This window comes from Periophthalmus magnuspinnatus, chromosome 19, assembly GCF_009829125.3.
Source record: "Periophthalmus magnuspinnatus isolate fPerMag1 chromosome 19, fPerMag1.2.pri, whole genome shotgun sequence".
Taxonomy (NCBI): Eukaryota; Metazoa; Chordata; class Actinopteri; order Gobiiformes; family Gobiidae; genus Periophthalmus; species Periophthalmus magnuspinnatus.
Window position 1 is genome coordinate 17534213 of NC_047144.1, and position 19881 is coordinate 17554093.

Genomic DNA, 19881 nt, shown 5'->3' on the forward strand with positions numbered 1-19881 from the left:
GGAGCTAGTTCCATATTTGGAATTCCGACACTGAGTATCATAGCAACCAAAGAGCCAATCCGGAGCAAGGCTGTTGAAGGTAACGCCACTTCCTGCCTGTACTGCCGGTTTAGAAGGGAGTGAGCACTTATCAAATCTGTTATTAATGTTAGCGGGAGCAACTTCGGGGAAAGAAGGTGCCTCATTTGTCTGTTATTAATGTTCATATCTTGATTTACAGACACAATAGTGAAATAAAAACCCCAGGATCATGTAGAGCGGGTTAATACAAACATTTTAAGACCAAAATGACGAGTCTGACAGCAGCAGATACAGAGAGAGGGGCCACAGTTTTTCAATAGATAGTGAATTGGAGCCAGAGTCGATGAAGCTGGAAGCACGTCTATGATCACTTCCTATTTGGAACACAGTTGTTATCAGGTTAGCTATGTCTTTTTATATATACAGTCTATGCTAAAACCACTCTACCAATGATATTTTGGTCAATACTATTAAAACTACAACAACCAGTTCTGCAGCTCATAAAGTACTACTCACTACAGCTTTAGTCAAATGATAAGTTACATCACAGTGACATTTATGAAAAACAAAACATTAAAAATATATTTGAACATTCAGCAACTGCGCTTTTTCAGAAACTGGACAAAAGTGGACACTGCCTTGAAGGGAGAAACTAGCTACAATGAAGCTAACGCACCTGTTTGTTTACACTTTGTTGGCTAGCTAGTGTGAACTGTGCCTGAGTCATATTTTGCATAATCGTTCAGGGCCCTAATGTATGCTCTCACACCTATTAGCATACTGGCTATTACCATACTGGCTTTTAGCATACTGGCTCGCCCTATTGTTTTCTTTGTTTTGCTTTGGGTCTGAAGATGGAGTCATAAATAGGAGATAGATGATGTCTAAGGCTAGTATTCGTGTTCAAAGATGGATTTTCTTTCCTAACAAAACTCTCCTCTCAAACTATTTCCTTTGGCTAAGTTCAAAACATCTTCACTCTAAAACTTTTTCCCAATTGACAGAATAGAATTTTTGTTTTGTGATGGATCATACCTGTACGACTTGGGGATTACACAGAAAACACTAAGAAAAAGACCCAAATCTATATCCCTTGTATCTGCAGTCCCAAACCCACAAGAATTTCATTGAAAACAAGTGAAGTATTGACCACCCAAATTCCCATTAAAGCCCAATTTCCTGCCTGTGTTTGTGCTAAGTGTGCTGTGAAACACGAGCCTGGCCCCAAGTGCAGGTGATAACTCCATTATGAGCAGTTTGTAACGGGAGACACTCTGGATAAGCAAAACAGAAATCCATTATAGTCCAGAAATTAGATTCCGCTCCAGTTTAAGTAAAGTTTAAGTAAAAAAAAAAAAAAAAAAAAAAGAAATCATGATGAATGTTTTGATGTAAAGGGAGCTCCTCTTTTAGCCCAACAAAGGTACAATGTTTTTAAGGTCCCATATTACACAAAATCGATGCTTTGTTCCACCTTGTGATGTCATGAAGTGATAGTTTTCAATTTAAAAGCTCATTTTAACTTTAGTTCATTAGAGGTTCGCAATTCCAAGGCTGAAATCATCCAAATGATTCTAGTGAAGGTGTATGGAGTTTAAAAACACAGCGGAGCACTTCCTGTATCACCACATGATGACATCACAAGGTGGAACAGAGTGTTTTCATGCAGGGTTTGTGTGTTAAACATGTGTGAATGAAACAAAACACAAAACTCCTGGTCTGCGTAATCTTGTTTTCTACAGAAATGGAGCTTTTGTGGATAATTCAAGACACTGCAGTTGGTCCAAAATTCAACTTAAAGCGTAACTTTTCTGATGAGAGGTTGCCGTGGAGATGTGTAATAGTCAACAGTATGACATTAAACTATCTCAATTTTAACCAAACACAGGGATTTGCGTTGTTAAAAATGTAGATCAGGGGTGTCAAACACATTTTCACAGACGGCCACATTAGCAAAATGGCGGCCCTCAAAATGCCAGATGTAAAATAAATGTAACTACTTTTTTAACTTGTTTATTCATTGTTTATGTATTTAGTACTTATTCAAGTTACAAATTTTGCATATACATTTGCCTAGATGTAAAAATATGACTGTGTAACTATCTCCTGCTAAACTGACATTTTAAGACCATCATACCCTTTAATTTAGCCTGTCGAGGGCCACATAAAATGATGTGGAGGGCCGCATTTGGCTCGCGGGCCTTGAGTTTGACATATGTGACGTAGATTCTTTCATTGAGTTGGTTACCTTTCCACAGATCTGATGCACAACTTGGTATGGTGCCTTAGAGATAGATAAGTTTAATGCCATGCTGTGGGAAATTCGAGGCAAATCAGTAACATCTACATGGAGACAAGCAGGTGCCTAATCCAAGTGATGCACGCTCCCCCAGCAGTAAAAGGAGCAACATTATCTCAGTTGACAGAGAGTTTGCCCACTGATCTGAAGGTTGGTGGTTCGAATCCCGCTCCCACAAATGAATACTGTTGCTGCGTCCTTGGGCAAGACACTTAACCCACCTTGGCCTCAGTGTCTCCGTGTAAGAATGGGTGAGTGGTTCCTTGATGTAAAGCGCTCCGAGCCTCAAAGGTGGAGAAGTGCTATATAAAGATGTTTTTATTTCTTTCTGCTAAATGTTTCACTCCAAATCATTGCAAGGTTTAACTAGGCCTGTTCATAAATATTTCACTGGGAGCTGTGCGTTGATTTGGGTTGGCAGCTGTGGAGCAGTTAGAAGAATGTCTTATGACTTTAGTGTGAATCTTGTGAAATATACATGAGAATTGGCTCGCAACTTCATTTTTTGGCCCCCGCTCTGAATAAAAACATAAATCATTTCAGATGTTTAAAAGTACTTTAAGGTAAATGCGCAAATCCCATGTAATGTGCTTCTTCTTGACTCTTTGGTTACACGTAGAAGATGAATGAGGGTCTTATCTGAAGCTAACACTCCAGTTTCCCACACGTAGCATTAGCATAGCATTTAGCTTCAAGCCGTGATATGGAAAATGCTACGGTTAGCTAACATTTTTATAACTTTTGAGCTAGATATCACTGTTTACACCTTCTGGCAAGTTTATTGTTGATAATAAACCATTTCTCTGCATTTGTTTTGCATAATTGAAAGCTACAGAACATCTCCATGGAAACAAGGATGTAGAAAAGTTACATAGTGCACCTTTAAAGTAATAGACTAAATTGCATTGCAGTTTCCATAGGACATTTATGGTCATTTACGCCACATTTTTCCGTATAAAAAAATCACGTCTCAAACCTTCACTTTTGTCTCATTCTGTCCTTTGTCTCCAGAGGCTTCCTGTCTCTTGGTGACCGCTCCTTCGTCCTGGAGCCCTCCTTGGACCACTCTGACGGGACTCACCTGGTGTACCCCGCCCAGCACCTGCACCTGTCCCCTGGCACCTGCGGACACGAGGGCCTCAACCTGACCTCCACAAACTACAGCTACATAAACAGAGATATGAACCAGGACAACGTCTTCAGAGCCTTCAGTGCACGAGTAAGTACAGCTAAAGTTAAAGCGAATGCTGACATTTATATAGCTCTACTCGTTAAAGCTGCTATTTGTAATTGGATTGGCCGACCCACCCCTCTTGCATTCTCACATATCACCACTAGATGTGATATATGTTACTACAGTCTGATAGTGTGCCAGGTTTAGTCTGGCAGAAGAAAATCAGAGAGCACAGGTGAGTCTGAACAAAGGCCAGGTAAGGGAAAGGAGGCGGAGCCAGGTGAGGGGAGGAGGGAGGAGCCAAGTGAGGAGAGGGGGGGACAGGTGAGTGGAGGAAGGAGGAGCCATGTGAGGAGAGGAGGGACAGGTGAGGAGAGGAGGCAACTGAGGAGAGGGGGGGGGGCAGGTGAGGGGAGTGGGGAGGAGCCTAGTGAGGAGAGGGGGGGGACAGGTGAGGGGAGGAAGGAGGAGCCAAGTGCGGAGGGGGGGACAGGTGAGGGGAGGAGGGAGGAGCCAAGTGAGGAGAAGAGGGGACAGGTGAGGGGAGGAGCTGAGTGAGGAGAGGGGGGACAGGTGAGGGCAAGAGGGAGGAGCCAAGTATTTAGAGGGGGGAGGGGAAAGTGGAGAACAGGTTTTACATCTGCCATCTACTGGTGAAAACAATCAAATAAACTTACATATGGTAGCTTTAACGCGATTATCTGCAAGTTTATTTAAGGCCAAAGTTGTCACACTGTCAGACAGCAGTAACTTAGATAGCATCTAGTGGTGATGTGTGAGATTACAACAGGGGCGTGTTGGAGAGTCTAATTAAAGATGGTAGCTTTAATAGAGGTTTCAATACTTTTACAATACTTATCATCTTTATGTGTTATTAATGGATCATTCACTACATACATACATCAGTTTTATAGAAAAAACAGAGGCAAGGTGGGTGAAGTGCATTGCCCAAGAGCACAACGGACTGATGTGAATGGTAATACTTATAATAAAAATAAATAATAAAAAAGTAATACTGATAGAGGTAATTATTTTAAAATTAAATCATTAATAACTATAAATGTAATATTATATTTATAGACAATATTTTCGTTATGTTTTGCATATGAAATCCATATTGTGTTTACATATGTTTATTTGATGGAGCCTATAATTACAAGTGTTGCAGAGATTAAACCCAAAAATATTTCGATTGTTCTGGCCACAGCGGGTCCCAATCCAGTGTATTGAACATGATTAAATAAAACTAATTATAACACAGACACACATATAACTGACTCCATCCTCTTCAGGGTTTGAGCTGTGCTGGTGAGATGTATGCTAGCCCTGATACTTGTTGCATTATTCAGCGTTAGCTCTGTCCATTAGCTGTAAAGAGGGACCATAAAGGTTAGCACGAGGTGCTGCATGTTAACTGTGTGCATTATCTCCTGAAGGGGCCCTGGTCTATAAAAGGGTGCCAGGTCAGGAGACATAAAACAGCTTTTAGGCCACTCTCCTGCTGTCTACTCCCTCAGCACGTAGTAACCGCACAGAGAGTAAACATAAATCTGTAGAGGCAACGAGATTAAGATGAAGAGAAGAAGCAAACTCGTTAAGGACACAGAACCTCACACAGCAAAATGGAGTCTAGCAAAATCATGAGTATCCAAACCAGACTGTGTAAAGAAGTGGACTAAGTGAGTGTTAGTGAGGGGTCAGGGGCTGGGGGGGACATTCGGACACAGCCAGTGTCCCTCCAAATTGTCAAAAATAATCGTCCCACACCAGTAATGAAGTAACTGTTGAGGGCCTCCATCGCCGCTTGCAGCTTTAATATCACAATTACATTTCAAAACCGTTTCCCTCAGCTCTAATTACACAGAATTATTTCAAATTGCGCTTGTCAGAATCTAAAGTTAGCAGTTAGCATGTGTGTGTGTGATTTGCTAGTTTTTCCACTGCTTTTAAGTCAGATTTTATACAGTTCTGAAATGGAACGAGACGTAATATACTCAGTTTGAAACAATGGCTGTTTACGATGTGTCCAAGTCCATTATGAAACTGTATAATGTGAACGTCCATTTTGTTCTTCTTTATGGTCATAGCACTAGCCTCATTGTGTCTCAATACAAAACAAAACAAAAGGTCTGACAATAACAATGAATGTATCAGCCACGACGGAAAACAGAGACTGAATCTGAAACATAAAGCTCCTCAGACCTCTCTCTGTGTATATATAATTAAATTTGGCTGTAAATCTGTAAGAGAAAAGGAGTATTTGATGGGAGCGACCTGCAGGACCATAATGCCCTGAACACAGTATATGATTTTGAGCTCGACTGGTGTAAATATAGGTGTTTTATTACTTATTATAAAGTCTGAAACGTCAGTGTGAAGTACTGGTGTTTTGTGATATGACTTAAGGGCAGCTTGTGATTGCAGTGTAAATTACCCATAATGCAATGTTTTTATTTCTATTTTGGGGGTTTATGGCTGTGAGCTGAAGACTGGCACATGGCGTTTCATTTCACAGTGACATCAGGAGACTCACGAGGAGCTTGAGTTTTGGATTTACATTTGTGTTAATGAGAGACAGAAAGTGACTGAGACAGACCTGAACATCACTCAGGTCACTTTTTTTGTCTTTATTTCTACAGGAAGAGCCCCTTCTCTCTCTCTTCCCTCTCGCTTCCTTTCTACTCCTCTCTGTCTTCCTCTCCTCCTCCTTCCCTCTCTCCTGTCTCTCTCTCTCTTTCTTTCCTCCTCATCTTTTTCTCTCTCCTCTTCCCTCCCTCTCACTCTTGGTCTTTTCCTCTCCTCTTTCTCTCTCCTCCTCCCTTCCTCCCTCCATCTCTTCCTCTCCTCTCTTTCTCTTGCTCTCCTCTTTCTCTCTCCTCTTCCCTCCCTCTCTCCTCCTCTCATTTTTTTCACCTATTTTCCCCTCTCTCTTTCTCCTCTTTCCTCCTCTTTTCTTTCTCTCTCTTCCTCCTCTTTCTCCCTCCTCCTCTTTCTCTCCTTCTCCCTCTCTCCTCTTTCTCCCTCCTCCCTCCCTGTCTCCCTCCTTCCTCCCTGTCTCCTTCTCTCCTCTTTCTTTCTCTCCTCCCCTCCACTTCTGTCTCTCCTCTCTCTTTCTGCCTCTCTCTCTCTCTCTCTCTGTCCTCCTCCTTTTTCCTCTCCTCTTCTCTCTCCTCTCTTCTTTCTCTCCCCTCCTCTTCTTTCTCCCTCCTCCTCTCTCTTTCTCCCCCTCTCCTCTTTCTCTCTCATGTTCCCTCCCCCTCCCCCTCCCTCTCTCTCTCCTCCTCTTTCTCTTGTATTAAAAGCTCTTCACCTCCTCTCTTCCCCCTCTCCTCATTGCTCCTCCTGTAGATGTTTATGCATTGTCTGGAAGGTTCCACAGTGTGGCATTTTACAAATCCATCAGTCCATCATTTCTTCGCTGAAGGTGTTTCTTGTCATTCTCTCTGTGAACGGGCCTCTCCACAGTTTGGTATCATCTGTGCGTCTCCATGGAGATAAATAAGCTTAATGCCATAGTATGGAACCTTCCAAGTAGAGGAATATGTCGGACCCTCCAACAAAAAATGTATAATCATCCAGACCAGGATTAAACCAGAACTAGACCAGGACTAGAACAGAACCAAAATAGGACTAGACCAGGACTAGACAAGGACTAAACCAGGACTAGACCAAATCTACACCAGAACTAAACTGGCCTCAAACCAGGACCTAATCAGAACAGTATGTGATCACACTCACCCATTTATAAAGATAAGATTGTGAAACTAAACGTCAACAATAGAATGAACTGATAAGATTTGAACCACAAACCTCACAGTTATAAGGCTCTGGGTCAGGTCTCAACTCATCACTCAATTATAAAACATGTCTGTGTAACGTCCACTGACTCCTCCCACAGCGCTGTCCACAGGGTTTATATGGGACACACACACACACACGCACACACCACTACACACACACCCCTACACACACACAGTTATGGGTCAGTCCTGCTTATCTTTCGGGGAGCAGATAAGAGGTGCAGAGCCAGCAGAGTGGATGAAGAGATTTGACAGAGGGCTGAGGAGAGGAGAAGGAGGAGGAGGAGGAGGAAGAGGAGGACAAGGCGGAGGGAAAGGAGGAGGAAGAGGAGAACAAGAAGAAGGAAGAGGAGGAAGAAGAGAATGAAGGGGGGAGGAGGAGGAGGAAGAGGAGGACAAGGGGGAGGGAGAGGAAATGGAAGAGGAGGAGGGAGAGGAGGTGGAGGCAGAGGAGAAAGAAGAGGAGGACGAGGAGAAAGAGGAGGAAGAAGAAGAGGAGGAGGAAGAGGAGGACAAGGGGTAGGGAAAGGAGAAGGAAGAGGAGGAAGAAGAGGAGAAAGAGGAGGACAAGAAGACGGAAGAGTAGGAAGAAGAGAATGAAGAGGAGGAGGAGTAGGACGAGGAGGAAGAAGAGGAGGAGGAAGAGGAGGACAAGGGGTAGGGAAAGGAGAAGGAAGAGGAGGAAGAAGAGGAAAAAGAGGAGGACAAGAAGACGGAAGAGGAGGAAGAATAGAATGAAGAGGAGGAGGAGGAGGAAGAGGAGGACAAGGGGGAGGGAGAGGAAATGGAAGAGGGGGAGGAGGTGGAGGAAGAGGAGAAGGAAGAGTAGGACGAGGAGGAAGAAGAGGAGGAGGAAGAGGAGGACAAGGGGTAGGGAAAGGAGAAGGAAGAGGAGGAAGAAGAGGAGAAAGAGGAGGACAAGAAGACGGAAGAGGAGGAAGAATAGAATGAAGAGGAGGAGGAGGAGGAAGAGGAGGACAAGGGGGAGGGAGAGGAAATGGAAGAGGGGGAGGAGGTGGAGGAAGAGGAGAAGGAAGAGTAGGACGAGGAGGAAGAATAAGAGGAGAAAGAGGAGGACAAGAAGACGGAAGAGGAGGAAGAATAGAATGAAGAGGAGGAGGAGGAGGAAGAGGAGGACAAGGGGGAGGGAGAGGAAACGGAAGAGGAGGAGGGAGAGGAGGTGGAGGAAGAGGAGAAGGAAGAGGAGGATGAGGAGGAAGAGGAGGACAAGGGGAGGGAAAGGAGAAGAAAGAGGAGGAAGAAGAGGAGGAAAAAGAGGAGAAAGAGGAGGACAAGAAGAAGGAAGAAGAGAATGAAGAGGAGGAGGAGGAGGAAGAGGAGGACAAGGGGGAGGGAGAGGAAATGGAAGAGGAGGAGGGAGAGGAAATGGAAGAGGAGGAGGGAGAGGAGGTGGAGGAAGAGGAGAAGGAAGGAGGAAGAGGAGGACAAGAAGAAGGAAGAGGAGGACAAAGAGGATGAAGAGGAGGAGGAGGAAGAAGAGGAGGAAGAGGAGGAGAAAGAGGAGGACAAGAGGGAGAGGACCCGGCCCTGGATAAAGAGGAACAAACTGGATGGATAGAAATTTCTTGACACTTGTAGTAATACATAGGGTCTATATGTATATAACATGTATATTTGTGTATTTGTATATTTGTATTCATAGACTGGAGGACACCTAATGTGAGGAGCTGAGTTCTGTCTCAGTGTAAAGTATACACTTTACTAGTGAAATATACATGTCACATATATGTTTTTAAAGTACCTGCATCTTTAAATCACCTTTTCTATGAACACAACACACACAGATGAACATGGAGTCTGGAGCTTATGGTCTGAAATATAAAGCACAGGTAAAGTAAATAAATACATATATTGTACAGAAAATGACAGTTTCACATCTACTCCTGCCTCTTCCTTTGATCTAACCAGGACAGAGCTGATGTTTCTACTGCCCTGTGTGTATATATCAATATATTTTGTCGTGTATATATGTTCGAGCTGTAAAAACACGGGTCGTTTTGCTGAACTGTGAGTGGATCATAAAGACGTTATGGCCGCAGCACAAATCACGACTGGAGCTGTTCCACTGTGTTTTTACAATGAAAACGATTGTTATTTTTTTACAAGAATGTCACTTTTATGTATTTACTGGTTAAGTTCTCAGAGTTTTAGTGATCTGTGTGGTTTTGGGAGCTTAGTTTGTTTTTTGTATGAGAGCGAAGTATCAAAAACCAAATACTAATCAACAGTTTTAGCTCTGGCTCATGATACCTCAGTATAAATACCACAGATGGATCAGGCGGTGTCTGTCCTTGTCGTTCCTCGCCGTTCCTCTTTGAATTGTGTGTGATTGTTTTGCACTCCCCCGCTTCGAGTGTTCATATACACCTCTGTTTATCCCGTGTTTTTCCCACTGGAGACGTTGAAGTGTGTCCTCTACGGGCTCTTGTACTTTCACCTTCATCACACTTGATTCTTGTCTTCCTCAGAACAAGCGCCATGCCCAGACCACCACCAAGTACGTGGAGCTCATAATCGTCGCTGACAACAGGGAGGTAAAGGAAAAATACTTCTATATGTGTGTGTGTGTGTGTGTGTGTGTATGAAATAAAACTTATGTAGTATTTTTACACATCTCTGCATATGGTATTCTTCTGGGTCTTAAAATTAAGTACCATAATTAAAAGAAGAAGCTATAAATGTAGAGCGGATTAATACGAACATTTTAAGACCCAAATGACGAGTCTGACAGCAGCAGTTACAGAGAGAGGGGCCACAGTTTTTGTGAAGTGAACTGGAGTTGGAAGTTTGTCCATTCTCACTTCAGTAACAAAAACATTAACGACTGATTGAAACTTTTGGACTGTGTCTGAATGTCTCCCCTGACCCCTGACCCCTGACTCACTCCACAGCCCTGCAATCTTTATCAGACTCTACAGAGCCTCATTCACAGAGAGATTCAGATGCACAGCTCACGACTCTCAGGTCATGTGACTCAGGTCAGGGTGAAAAGGTTTAAAGTTTAAACTCTGATAAAAGTTGATTTGTGTCATAAATAATGATCATTTTGGACTGGCGGTAATAATAATCACCCAAGTTTATGTCAAATTGGGTCTCACGTAAACGGACTGGACTATTATTATTATTATTTTTTTTTATCATAGATGTAGAAATTCTCGCTCTTTTAACAGCTCGTGCTAAGCTAAACGGCTAACGCTAACAACTTTACACAGCAACGGTTTATTTAAAGTGTTTTATTCATAATCAGGACCAACAGTGAGATAAACCAGTGCTTCTGTCTGCTTCATTCAGTCGTGTTGTGTCCAGTTAAAGACCTGTCTCTGTCCACTGCTGTGTTGACGACTCTCGCAATGCATTGTGGGCTATATTGACCACTGTAGTAACCATTGGTGCACACTACTTTCCAAGGTGCATTGTGGTAAATTTTGAGTGCACCGTTTTTTTCACTCAATGGACATTCGGACACCAAAAAAAATGGCGTGACCCCTGAATAGCGCCCCCTGTTGGTCACTTTAAGTTGCTAATTGTTGTTATTCTTACCATTACAATCACTATTATAACCATTATGACTATTTATTTATTTTTTATCATTTCTTTCATGTATTTTTTTTTCTTTCTGAAGCACATTAACAGTCCAAAACCAATTCCATATCATCATTTATTTGCATATCCCGCCTGCGTTAAATGCCAGGGAGCTTAATCAGCGTTCCTATAGGCTGCATACCGTAAAGCCGGATCATTAGAATTCCCTATTAACCGTCTTTTGATGTGGCTCCTATCTGACATTCCCAGCCCGCAGATTCCAAACAGGCTGACGCAGAAGAGGTCAGCGCCCCTTCCCCTTAAGCTGTCCTCAAAGCGTACATCGTCCAGGTTTTGGGGTTATCGCTACGGCAACACACACCTCCGTATAAACACTTTGAACATTTGAACCGAGTAGAGCCTAAAGATACTGATATCTGCTGACGTTAAAATGTACAGTACACAGAGCTTTGGCTGTTTGAAGGTGTATCCGGGCTTCAGAGGCAGAGGAGCTTTTGCGTTTGGACGAGGAGGAGTGCGTTTCGGTTTATTTTAGGGATGAGTTGGTACCTGCAGTTTGCGATACGATACTGATACCGAACATTAAAACAGAAAGTTACTCATTAATAGCACGTACAAAGTAAAAAAGTAAAGATTTGAAATATTGGAGCAAGTTTTCATCATCAGAATACTCAAAATTTATGTCATCCATGTCATGTTGTTTATAAAAAAATATATATATAAAATAAAAAATGAACAATAATAAACAAAACAAAAACAAAAATGGTTCTGTTCTAGCAGTTAGTTTTCATCTGTTATTAATGTTCATATCTTGATTTACAGACACAATAGTCAAATAAAAACCCCTGGATCATGTAGAGCGGGTTAATATGAACTTTTTAAGACCAAAATGACGAGTCTGACAGCAGTTACAGAGAGAGGGGCCAGAGTTTTTCAATAGAAAGTGAATTGGAGCCAAAGTCGATGGAGCCAGAAGTGCTCCCATGATCACTTCCTGTTTAGAACGTGGCGTTAAAACATAAACTCGTCGGCATAGCAACCAAGTGTCAGATACAAAACAGTAAAAACTCTGAACTAAAAGCAAAATATCAGATCATGAGCATATATATAATTATTTAGAAAAGTTATGTAATCAAACCTTTACATCTTAAAAAATTTTAAAAAAAAATAAATACATGAAAAACAAAAAAAAACTGCAGATGTAATGAAATATGGATTTATCGGGGGGATATTTTTAGCTGATTGTTGTTTGAAAAAATAAAATAATTTTCATGTGTGAACTTCTATCAGAGGTTCAAAATACATCCCATAATTCTACACTTTATTTATTTATTTATTTATTTATTTATTTATTTATATGTTTGCAATCTGTAAACTCTCATAGTGACACCATTTGAACTGTACATGTGGATCTGTCTTTTTGTGAGTTGTGTTCTTGTGCTGTTGAGCCTCACACTTCTGGCCTCAGCCTCTGTCTTATCTTTATTCTCCTCTCAGTTTCAGAAACAAGGCAAAGACGTGGAGCGGGTGAAGCAGAGGCTCGCCGAGATCGCCAACTACGTCGACAAGGTAACGACGGAAAATCAAATTATTCTGTAAATATGACGTCCAGAGAGAAATGCGTAAAATCAAACTTTAATATGAGATAAAACAGAACACCGTTTTACTTTGGCCATTCTTGTAATAAATGGAAAACCTTAATTACACTTAAAACCATTTATGATGTAATGTTTAGTCACTCTTTAACCTTTGACCTTTACTACAACTGAATAACAATCAGTGGTGGAAGGTAATGAAGTATACGTAGTAAAGTACTGTACTTAAGTATAATTTTGAGGTATCTGTACTTTACTTAAGCAGATTTTACATTGTGTACTTTTTACCTTTACTTCACTACATTTGAGAGCAGTATCTGTACTTTCTACTCCACTACATTGTTTAACTAGACTGAAAGTTAAAAGTACTTTTCATATGATGTCAGGGGTTATTTTTACCATGTTTGTGGAAACATTCTGACTAAAGTTTTCCAGTTCAAGCTTCGGCTTTGAACAAAACAAAAATACAGGCACAAAATCCATAAGAAAAAATAAGAAATTGATTAATACTGTTACTGTGACCTGCTTAGACTGCTGCCCTCGTGACCCGGCCCCGGATAAGCAAGAAAATGGATGGATGTTACTGTGACCAAAATATGAATCATTTTGAATCTATGTCACTACATTTACACTTTAACAAATGAACAACACTTTACTTTTTACTCTTAAAGTACATTTTGAAACAGGTACTTAAATGTTTTTACTTCAGTCGACTTTTTTCATGAGATACTTTTACTTTTACTTGAGTAACTTTACTTCTGTATCTGTACTTTTATTTAAATAAGAAAACTGAGTACTTTATCCACCACTGATTAAAGGCGTGGAACCTGATTTTTAGTGTCTTAAAAACATGAAAAATAAAACTTGTTCATTTTAAACAGTTTGCAGTCGTCCAAAGTTACTCACTGACCTTACGCATTCTGACCATCCTAATTACTCACCATGATGAGTTTATAAGCACTTTTCACAACTCTCAGAGACCAGAGTGGACTTTTGCTGTCAGGGTGAAGCTATCAACAACTAGCATGCTAACACACTTCCTGATTATTCGAAAATAAAACACTTCATAATTACACATGAATAGAACACAGTTGACTTATTCCTTCCCGTCTACACCGTTGGTTTAGCAGAGAGTGGGCGCTTAGCAACGGTGTCAATCAAATCTGTTGCTAACGCTAGGGGAAGGGACCTCGGGGAAAGAAGGCGCCTGATTTGTCTGTTATTAATGTTCATATCTTGATTTACGGACACAATAGTGAAATAAAAACATCAGGATCATGTAGAGGGTTAATACGAACATTTTAAGACTAAAATGATGAGTCTGACAGCAGCAGTTACAGAGAGAGGGGCCACAGTTTTTACATAGAAAGTGAATTGGAGCCAGAGTCGATGGAGCCTGAAGCGCGCCCATGCTCACTTCTTATTTGAAACACGATGGCTAGCGCGTTAGCTATGTCCATTTATATATACGGTCTATGGTTTCTCATCCCTTCGTTCTTTCTTCCTGCAGTTTTATCGTGCCCTGAACATCCGCGTGGCTCTGGTTGGTTTGGAGGTTTGGAGCGACCTCGATAAATGCCCCATCACCCAGGACCCCTTCACCACGCTGCACGAGTTTTTAGACTGGAGGAAAGTCAAACTACTGCCAACGAAACCACACGACAACGCGCAGCTCGTCAGGTACAAACACGGCAAACATCTCAGGCCTAAGAAGCTTCTAGATAAGATTAAAGGTCCTGATCTCTGTTCTAATGTTGTTTCCTCATCACAAACAGACCTGGAGTTGTGTTTTCTTTCATTCTCAAACTGAAAACACTCTGTTCCACCTTGTGATGTCATCATGTGGTAATACAGGAAGAGCTCCACTGTGTTTTTAAACTCCACCTTCACTAGAATCATTTGGTTAATTTCACACCTGGATTTGCAACATCTCTACTGAACTAAAGGTAAAAGGAGCTGTGGACTTGAAAACTACCACTTCATGACATCACAAGGTGGAACAGAGCATTTTGAGCTTTGGAGATGTAGACAGACTAATAATAAAGTGTTACTCAGACATGTGTGAATGAAACAAAACACAACTCCAGGTCTGTTTATGAGGAGGTAACACCATTAGAACATGACTTAAAGCTACAAGAGACAGTTTTCCGTAATACCGGCCCTTTAATGTCACTGATAGTCATTGCCATGTCACTATGAACTAATATTAATGTGAATAGTGGAAAAAATAAACATCTTTTAATCAAAAATAAATTATACAAATTTGTCCAGACATTATTGTATTCATTGATGGTCCGACCCTGTTCAAAAGATGAGAGCGTGTTTTCAGACCTTCACACTGCAGGGCATCAGAGCCAATCAAATTTGTGTTTCCATTTCATTTGTATATTTCATTATTTTTTCATTTTTCAATCAATTTCTCAAAATGAAAACTAACCCATGTAAACAAAAACATAGCTGACTCCACTCCAGAGTTCATCATGGGTCATTGTGGGTAATTGAAAACTAAAACTGAAGACGTATGCCATGAATAGGCTTTGTTCACAGTAGCATGCTAGCTAGCTCACTGTGTCTCAAAACTAACAGTCAACAGTCTTTTATTAAAATCAGAAAACATAACATTCTAATTAATTAAAATAAACACTACCAAGTTATTTTTAGAGAATGTAGAATACTTCAGTTTGTGGTGTTGTTTTAATATTTATCATGCTTCAAAATTAGCATTAGCTTCAGCATTAGCGTTAGCATTGAGACCCTTGAGACTCTTGTGTCCTCTGGTGAAGTATTCATTTTATTTGTGTAGTGTTTTTCATGTTTCATCCACCCGCAACTTCCGGTCCACTGCTTCATCTTTAAATATTTATTCATTTTAGCGTGACTCGGCAAAAAAACTCAAATAAAACTAGACTAAGAGTGCTAACAGTGAGGCTAAGAGCACAGATGGTGCCATAGTGTCTTACATAAAAAAACAACAACAAAAAAAACAACAAAAAAAACGTTGGTGTACCGTCTATCTGTGTAAGTATCTCATGTTACAACATTAAAACCTGTGCCTTATATTTAAGTGTGGCTTATATATGTACAAAATTGATTTTCTTTTAAAATTTAGCTGGTGTGGCTTATATTCAGGTGCACTCTATAGTCCCACATTTACAGTACTCATAAGCAGTATTAAAAACATGTGTGTATATCTTCCCCATAGCTCTGTATAATCTCGTCTGCTGTGTCGTTCTGTGTGTGACCTGTGTGTGTCCCCTCAGTGGGGTTTACTTCCAGGGGACCACCATCGGCATGGCGCCCATCATGAGCATGTGCACGGCCGAGCAGTCCGGAGGCATCGTCATGGTCAGTGCTTCCCTCTATATACAAAGTTTAATGTTACAGAACTATGGTCTTTATAAAGAAATGGACTAAGTGAGTGTGACGTCACCCAAGCTCATTGAGGCTAAAGCAGTTAAAGGGGCCAATGTGGAGCTGAGTTACATATTTGGATTTCTGGCTGCGAGTATCAAAGAGCCAATCTGGAGCGAGGCTGTTAAAGGTAACACCCCTTCTGCCCACATCGCTGCTGTCAATGCCAATGCTGTCAATCAAACCTGTTGCTAACGCTAGCGGGAAGCTCGATTTGTCTGTTAGTAATGTTCATACTAGCAGATTTATGTACACAAATGGAAAAATAAAAAAACCCAGAATCATGTAGAGCGGGTTAATACGAACATTTTAAGACTAAAATGACGAGTCTGACAGCAGCAGTTACAGAGAGAGGAGCCACAGTTTTTCAATAGAAAGTGAATTGCAGCCAGAGTCGATGGAGCCTGAAGCGCGCTCATGAGCACTTCCTGTTTGGACCAAAGCTAATGTTTGGTCTACTCTTGGATGGTTGAAGTTGAGTGTCTACCTTAAAATACAGAATTGGTTGGACATCCATTCAGCATCAAAACTAGCAAACAGATTTTTTTTTTTATACTATATTTAGCGGCGTTCAACATGCTCCCTCCGGATTGGCTCTTTCCGTTGCTATGATACTCGTGGAATATGCAACTTGGCTCCAAATTCGCCGCTATAACTTCTAGCCTCGATGAGCTTCATTTGTCTGAAGCTGAACGCTGTGGGTGACTAGTACTACAACTTCTACGACTTGTTAACAACTTGAGTAAAAGTATTCACTACTACTATATGAAAACTACACTTTCCTCAAACTGCAAACACAGGACTAATCCACAAAGCTCAAAATGAGTAACTTAATATGGAGATGTCAGGTAGTGGCTGTGCAGACGGTACAGTTTTATCACAAACTGGACTCCGTGTTTGTCTGGGGGCCTGTTTTTCTCCTTTTAAACCTTTATGACCAGTCCCCTGACCATTCCCCAAAAGCCTGCTCCCAGATGGTAAAACTCTGCCGTCCTAATCTACTACTGTTTACAGACATCATTCAGTACATGTTTAAAGGCGAATCACGGCATTTTGATTTTTACAGAGCACCTTTGAACTCACCGCGGCCCCTCCCCTGGGTCCCATTGTTATTTTTGCAGGGAGCTAAATGCTTTCTTTCTCCAAACCATCTGGAGAGTCACTTAAAAAATCTTTAATGGGCTTGAACGCAGCGGTGTGGCAAATGGCAACGCTAATGGACTATTCATTTTATATTTCTTGTAGTACGTTAAAGCTGTACTGTGGAATGTTCTACAGTATTGCAAGAAAATGCAAGTTTATTTGTGTGTAATTATAATGTTGTTACCTCCTCAAAAACAGACCTGGAGTTGTGTTTTGTTTCATTCACACATGTTTGAGTAACACTTTATTTTTAGTCTGTCTACATCTCCAAAGCTCAAAATGCTCTGTTCCACCTTGTGATGTCATGAAGTGGTAGTTTTCGACTTTAACAGCTCCTTTTACCTTTAGTTCAGTAGAGATCTGCAAATTCCAGGGCTGAAATGATCCAAATGATTCTAGTGAAGGTGTATGGAGTTTAAAAACACAGTGGAGCACTTCCTGTATCACCACATGATGACATCACAAGGTGGAACAGAGTGTTTTAAAACTCAGCCTAAATGTGCAGATTTTGTGCATTAAACATGTGTGAATGAAACAAAATACACAAAACTCCAGGTCTGTTTTTGAGGAGGTAACAGCATTATAACATAGCTTTGATTCAGGCGAAGTTACAGGTCAGATCTTTGAAAAGGCGAGCCTACACACAGTAAGATTTCAAGGCATTTTGCAGCAATAAAACCAACATCACGTGATTAAACCCATAAACTCAAGCTGTAAGAGTTTAATGCTTTACTGTTGAACTTTCCAAGCAAAACAATGACATCTCCACGGAGACGAGCAGATGGAAGTTACACACTGCACCTTTAACATTATCTTACATTTACACGTCTATTACAAAACAGAACAGTACACACTTTACACTTTTAGATACGAGCTATATAGTTTTATCGCGTTTTTGCAAAGCAGCAGAAAAACTTGACGCTTTTTCCCCAAACTGCCGTGTTCTTCAGAGTATTTGACTGGACCTTGAGACCATCAGATAATCCTGACCGCTGTAATGACCATCTCTCTTCTTCTGCAGTCCTGTCCTGTCAGCTCATTCCTCTCATTCTCTCCCCCTAAAGGTCACTCTCCCACCGTCACACTCTGGACCAAACTTCTATAGAAATATACAGCGTCAGAGAGTTTAAATTATATCCCATTTTTTTCCTCGTTGGCTCATTTCTGCCGACGATAGCTGTCTGCGTCGGGCTTATTAAGGTATGGGAGGTATTTCTGGAAGAGTGGCAGGAGGTTTTTGTGTAAATCTCGCTTGGATGGAGGTAAGTGCTGACATTTGGTTTGAATAGGCCCCAGTAGTGTCTTTCATCAGCCCGTGCTCCTGCTGTGGAATAGTGTAAGTGACAGGTCTCATGCTACAGGCCAGAGCTCAACAGACAGGAGCAAAACGGCACCTTCTGACAGGAGCAAGTCTGCACCTGACTTAATATAACAGTTATTAAAGGGCACGTGTTACCCTGTTCTCTCATCTCTGTTCTAATGTTGTTTCCTCATCACAAACAGACCTGGAGTTTTGTGTATTTTGTTTCATTCACACATGTTTAATACATAAACCCTGCATATTTAGGCTGAGTTCTTCTCCCACACTCAAAACACTCTGTTCCACCTTGTGATGTCATCATGTGGTGATACAGGAAGTGCTCCACTGTGTTTTTAAACTCCACACACCTTCACTAGAATCATTTGGATCATTTCAGGCCTGGAATTGCCACATTTCTACTGAACTAAAGGTAAAAGGAGCTGTTAACTTGAAAATTACCACTTCATGACATCACAAGGTGGAACAGAGTATTTTGAGCTTTGGAGATGTAGACAGACTTTAATATAGGACCTTTAAAAATACACTATGTAACTTTTCTGGTGTAGGGTCCGCCACCTGTCTCCATGAAATGTTATTGCTTTGCCTGGAATATTACAAAGTGTGGAACTAAACATATATTTCAGTGGATATCAATATCAAGCCATGCGCCAGGTCAAGTTATGGTTTTTATTGAAGCCAAAAATGACAAATCAGACGCAATCAGATTTATATTTTTTTCACTTAAAATATATTTTTGTTAATTCAAATAATTTCTAATCTATTTTAGTTTCAGACGGATCTCAATCAACAAAATGTGCGCCACTTTTGTCTCTATGATCTGTAATAGATTCATGAATGGCTCGCACTTTTGCTTGTTTTCTCCATGTTCTCGCCCTCCACGTGCTCTCCATGTTCTCTTCACATTCTCTCCATGTTCTCTCCACATTCTTTCAATGTTCCCTCCATGTTCTCGTCACATTCTCTCCACATTCTCTCCACATTCTCTTCACATTCTCTTCACATTCTCCCCATGTTCTCTTCACATTCTCTCCACGTTCTCTCCATGTTCTCTCCACATTCTCTCCATTTTCTCACCATGTTCTCTTCACATCCTCTCTATGTTCTCTTCACATTCTCCCCATGTTCTCTTCACATTCTCTCCATGTTCTCTTCACATTCTCCCCATGTTCTCTTCACATTCTCCCCATGTTCTCTTCACATTCTCCCCATGTTCTCTTCACATTCTCTCCATGTTCTCTCCACATTCTCCCCATGTTCTCTTCACATTCTCTCCATGTTCTCTCCACATTCTCCCCATGTTCTCTTCACATTCTCGCCATGTTCTCTCCACATTCTCCCCATGTTCTCTTCACATTCTCTCCACATTCTCTCCATGTTCTCTTCACATTCTCTCCACATTCTCTCCATGTTCTCTTCACATTCTCTCCACATTCTCTCCATGTTCTCTTCACATTCTCTCCACATTCTCTCCATGTTCTCTTCACATTCTCCCCATGTTCTCTTCACATTCTCCCCATGTTCTCTTCACATTCTCTCCATGTTCTCTCCACATT

At 41.1% G+C, this 19881-nt stretch overlaps 1 protein-coding gene across 1 annotated transcript in view; it reads left to right on the forward strand.

Annotated features, from left to right (window-relative positions):
* LOC117386889 (disintegrin and metalloproteinase domain-containing protein 12-like) overlaps window positions 1-19881 on the forward strand; it is a 160547-nt gene that overhangs the window by 85375 nt on the left and 55291 nt on the right. The window contains exons 6-10 of the mRNA XM_055229843.1: window positions 3332-3539; window positions 9784-9849; window positions 12356-12427; window positions 13964-14133; window positions 15714-15798. Of these exons, the coding sequence (XP_055085818.1) occupies window positions 3332-3539; window positions 9784-9849; window positions 12356-12427; window positions 13964-14133; window positions 15714-15798 (601 nt within the window). The remainder of the gene's footprint in view (window positions 1-3331; window positions 3540-9783; window positions 9850-12355; window positions 12428-13963; window positions 14134-15713; window positions 15799-19881) is intronic.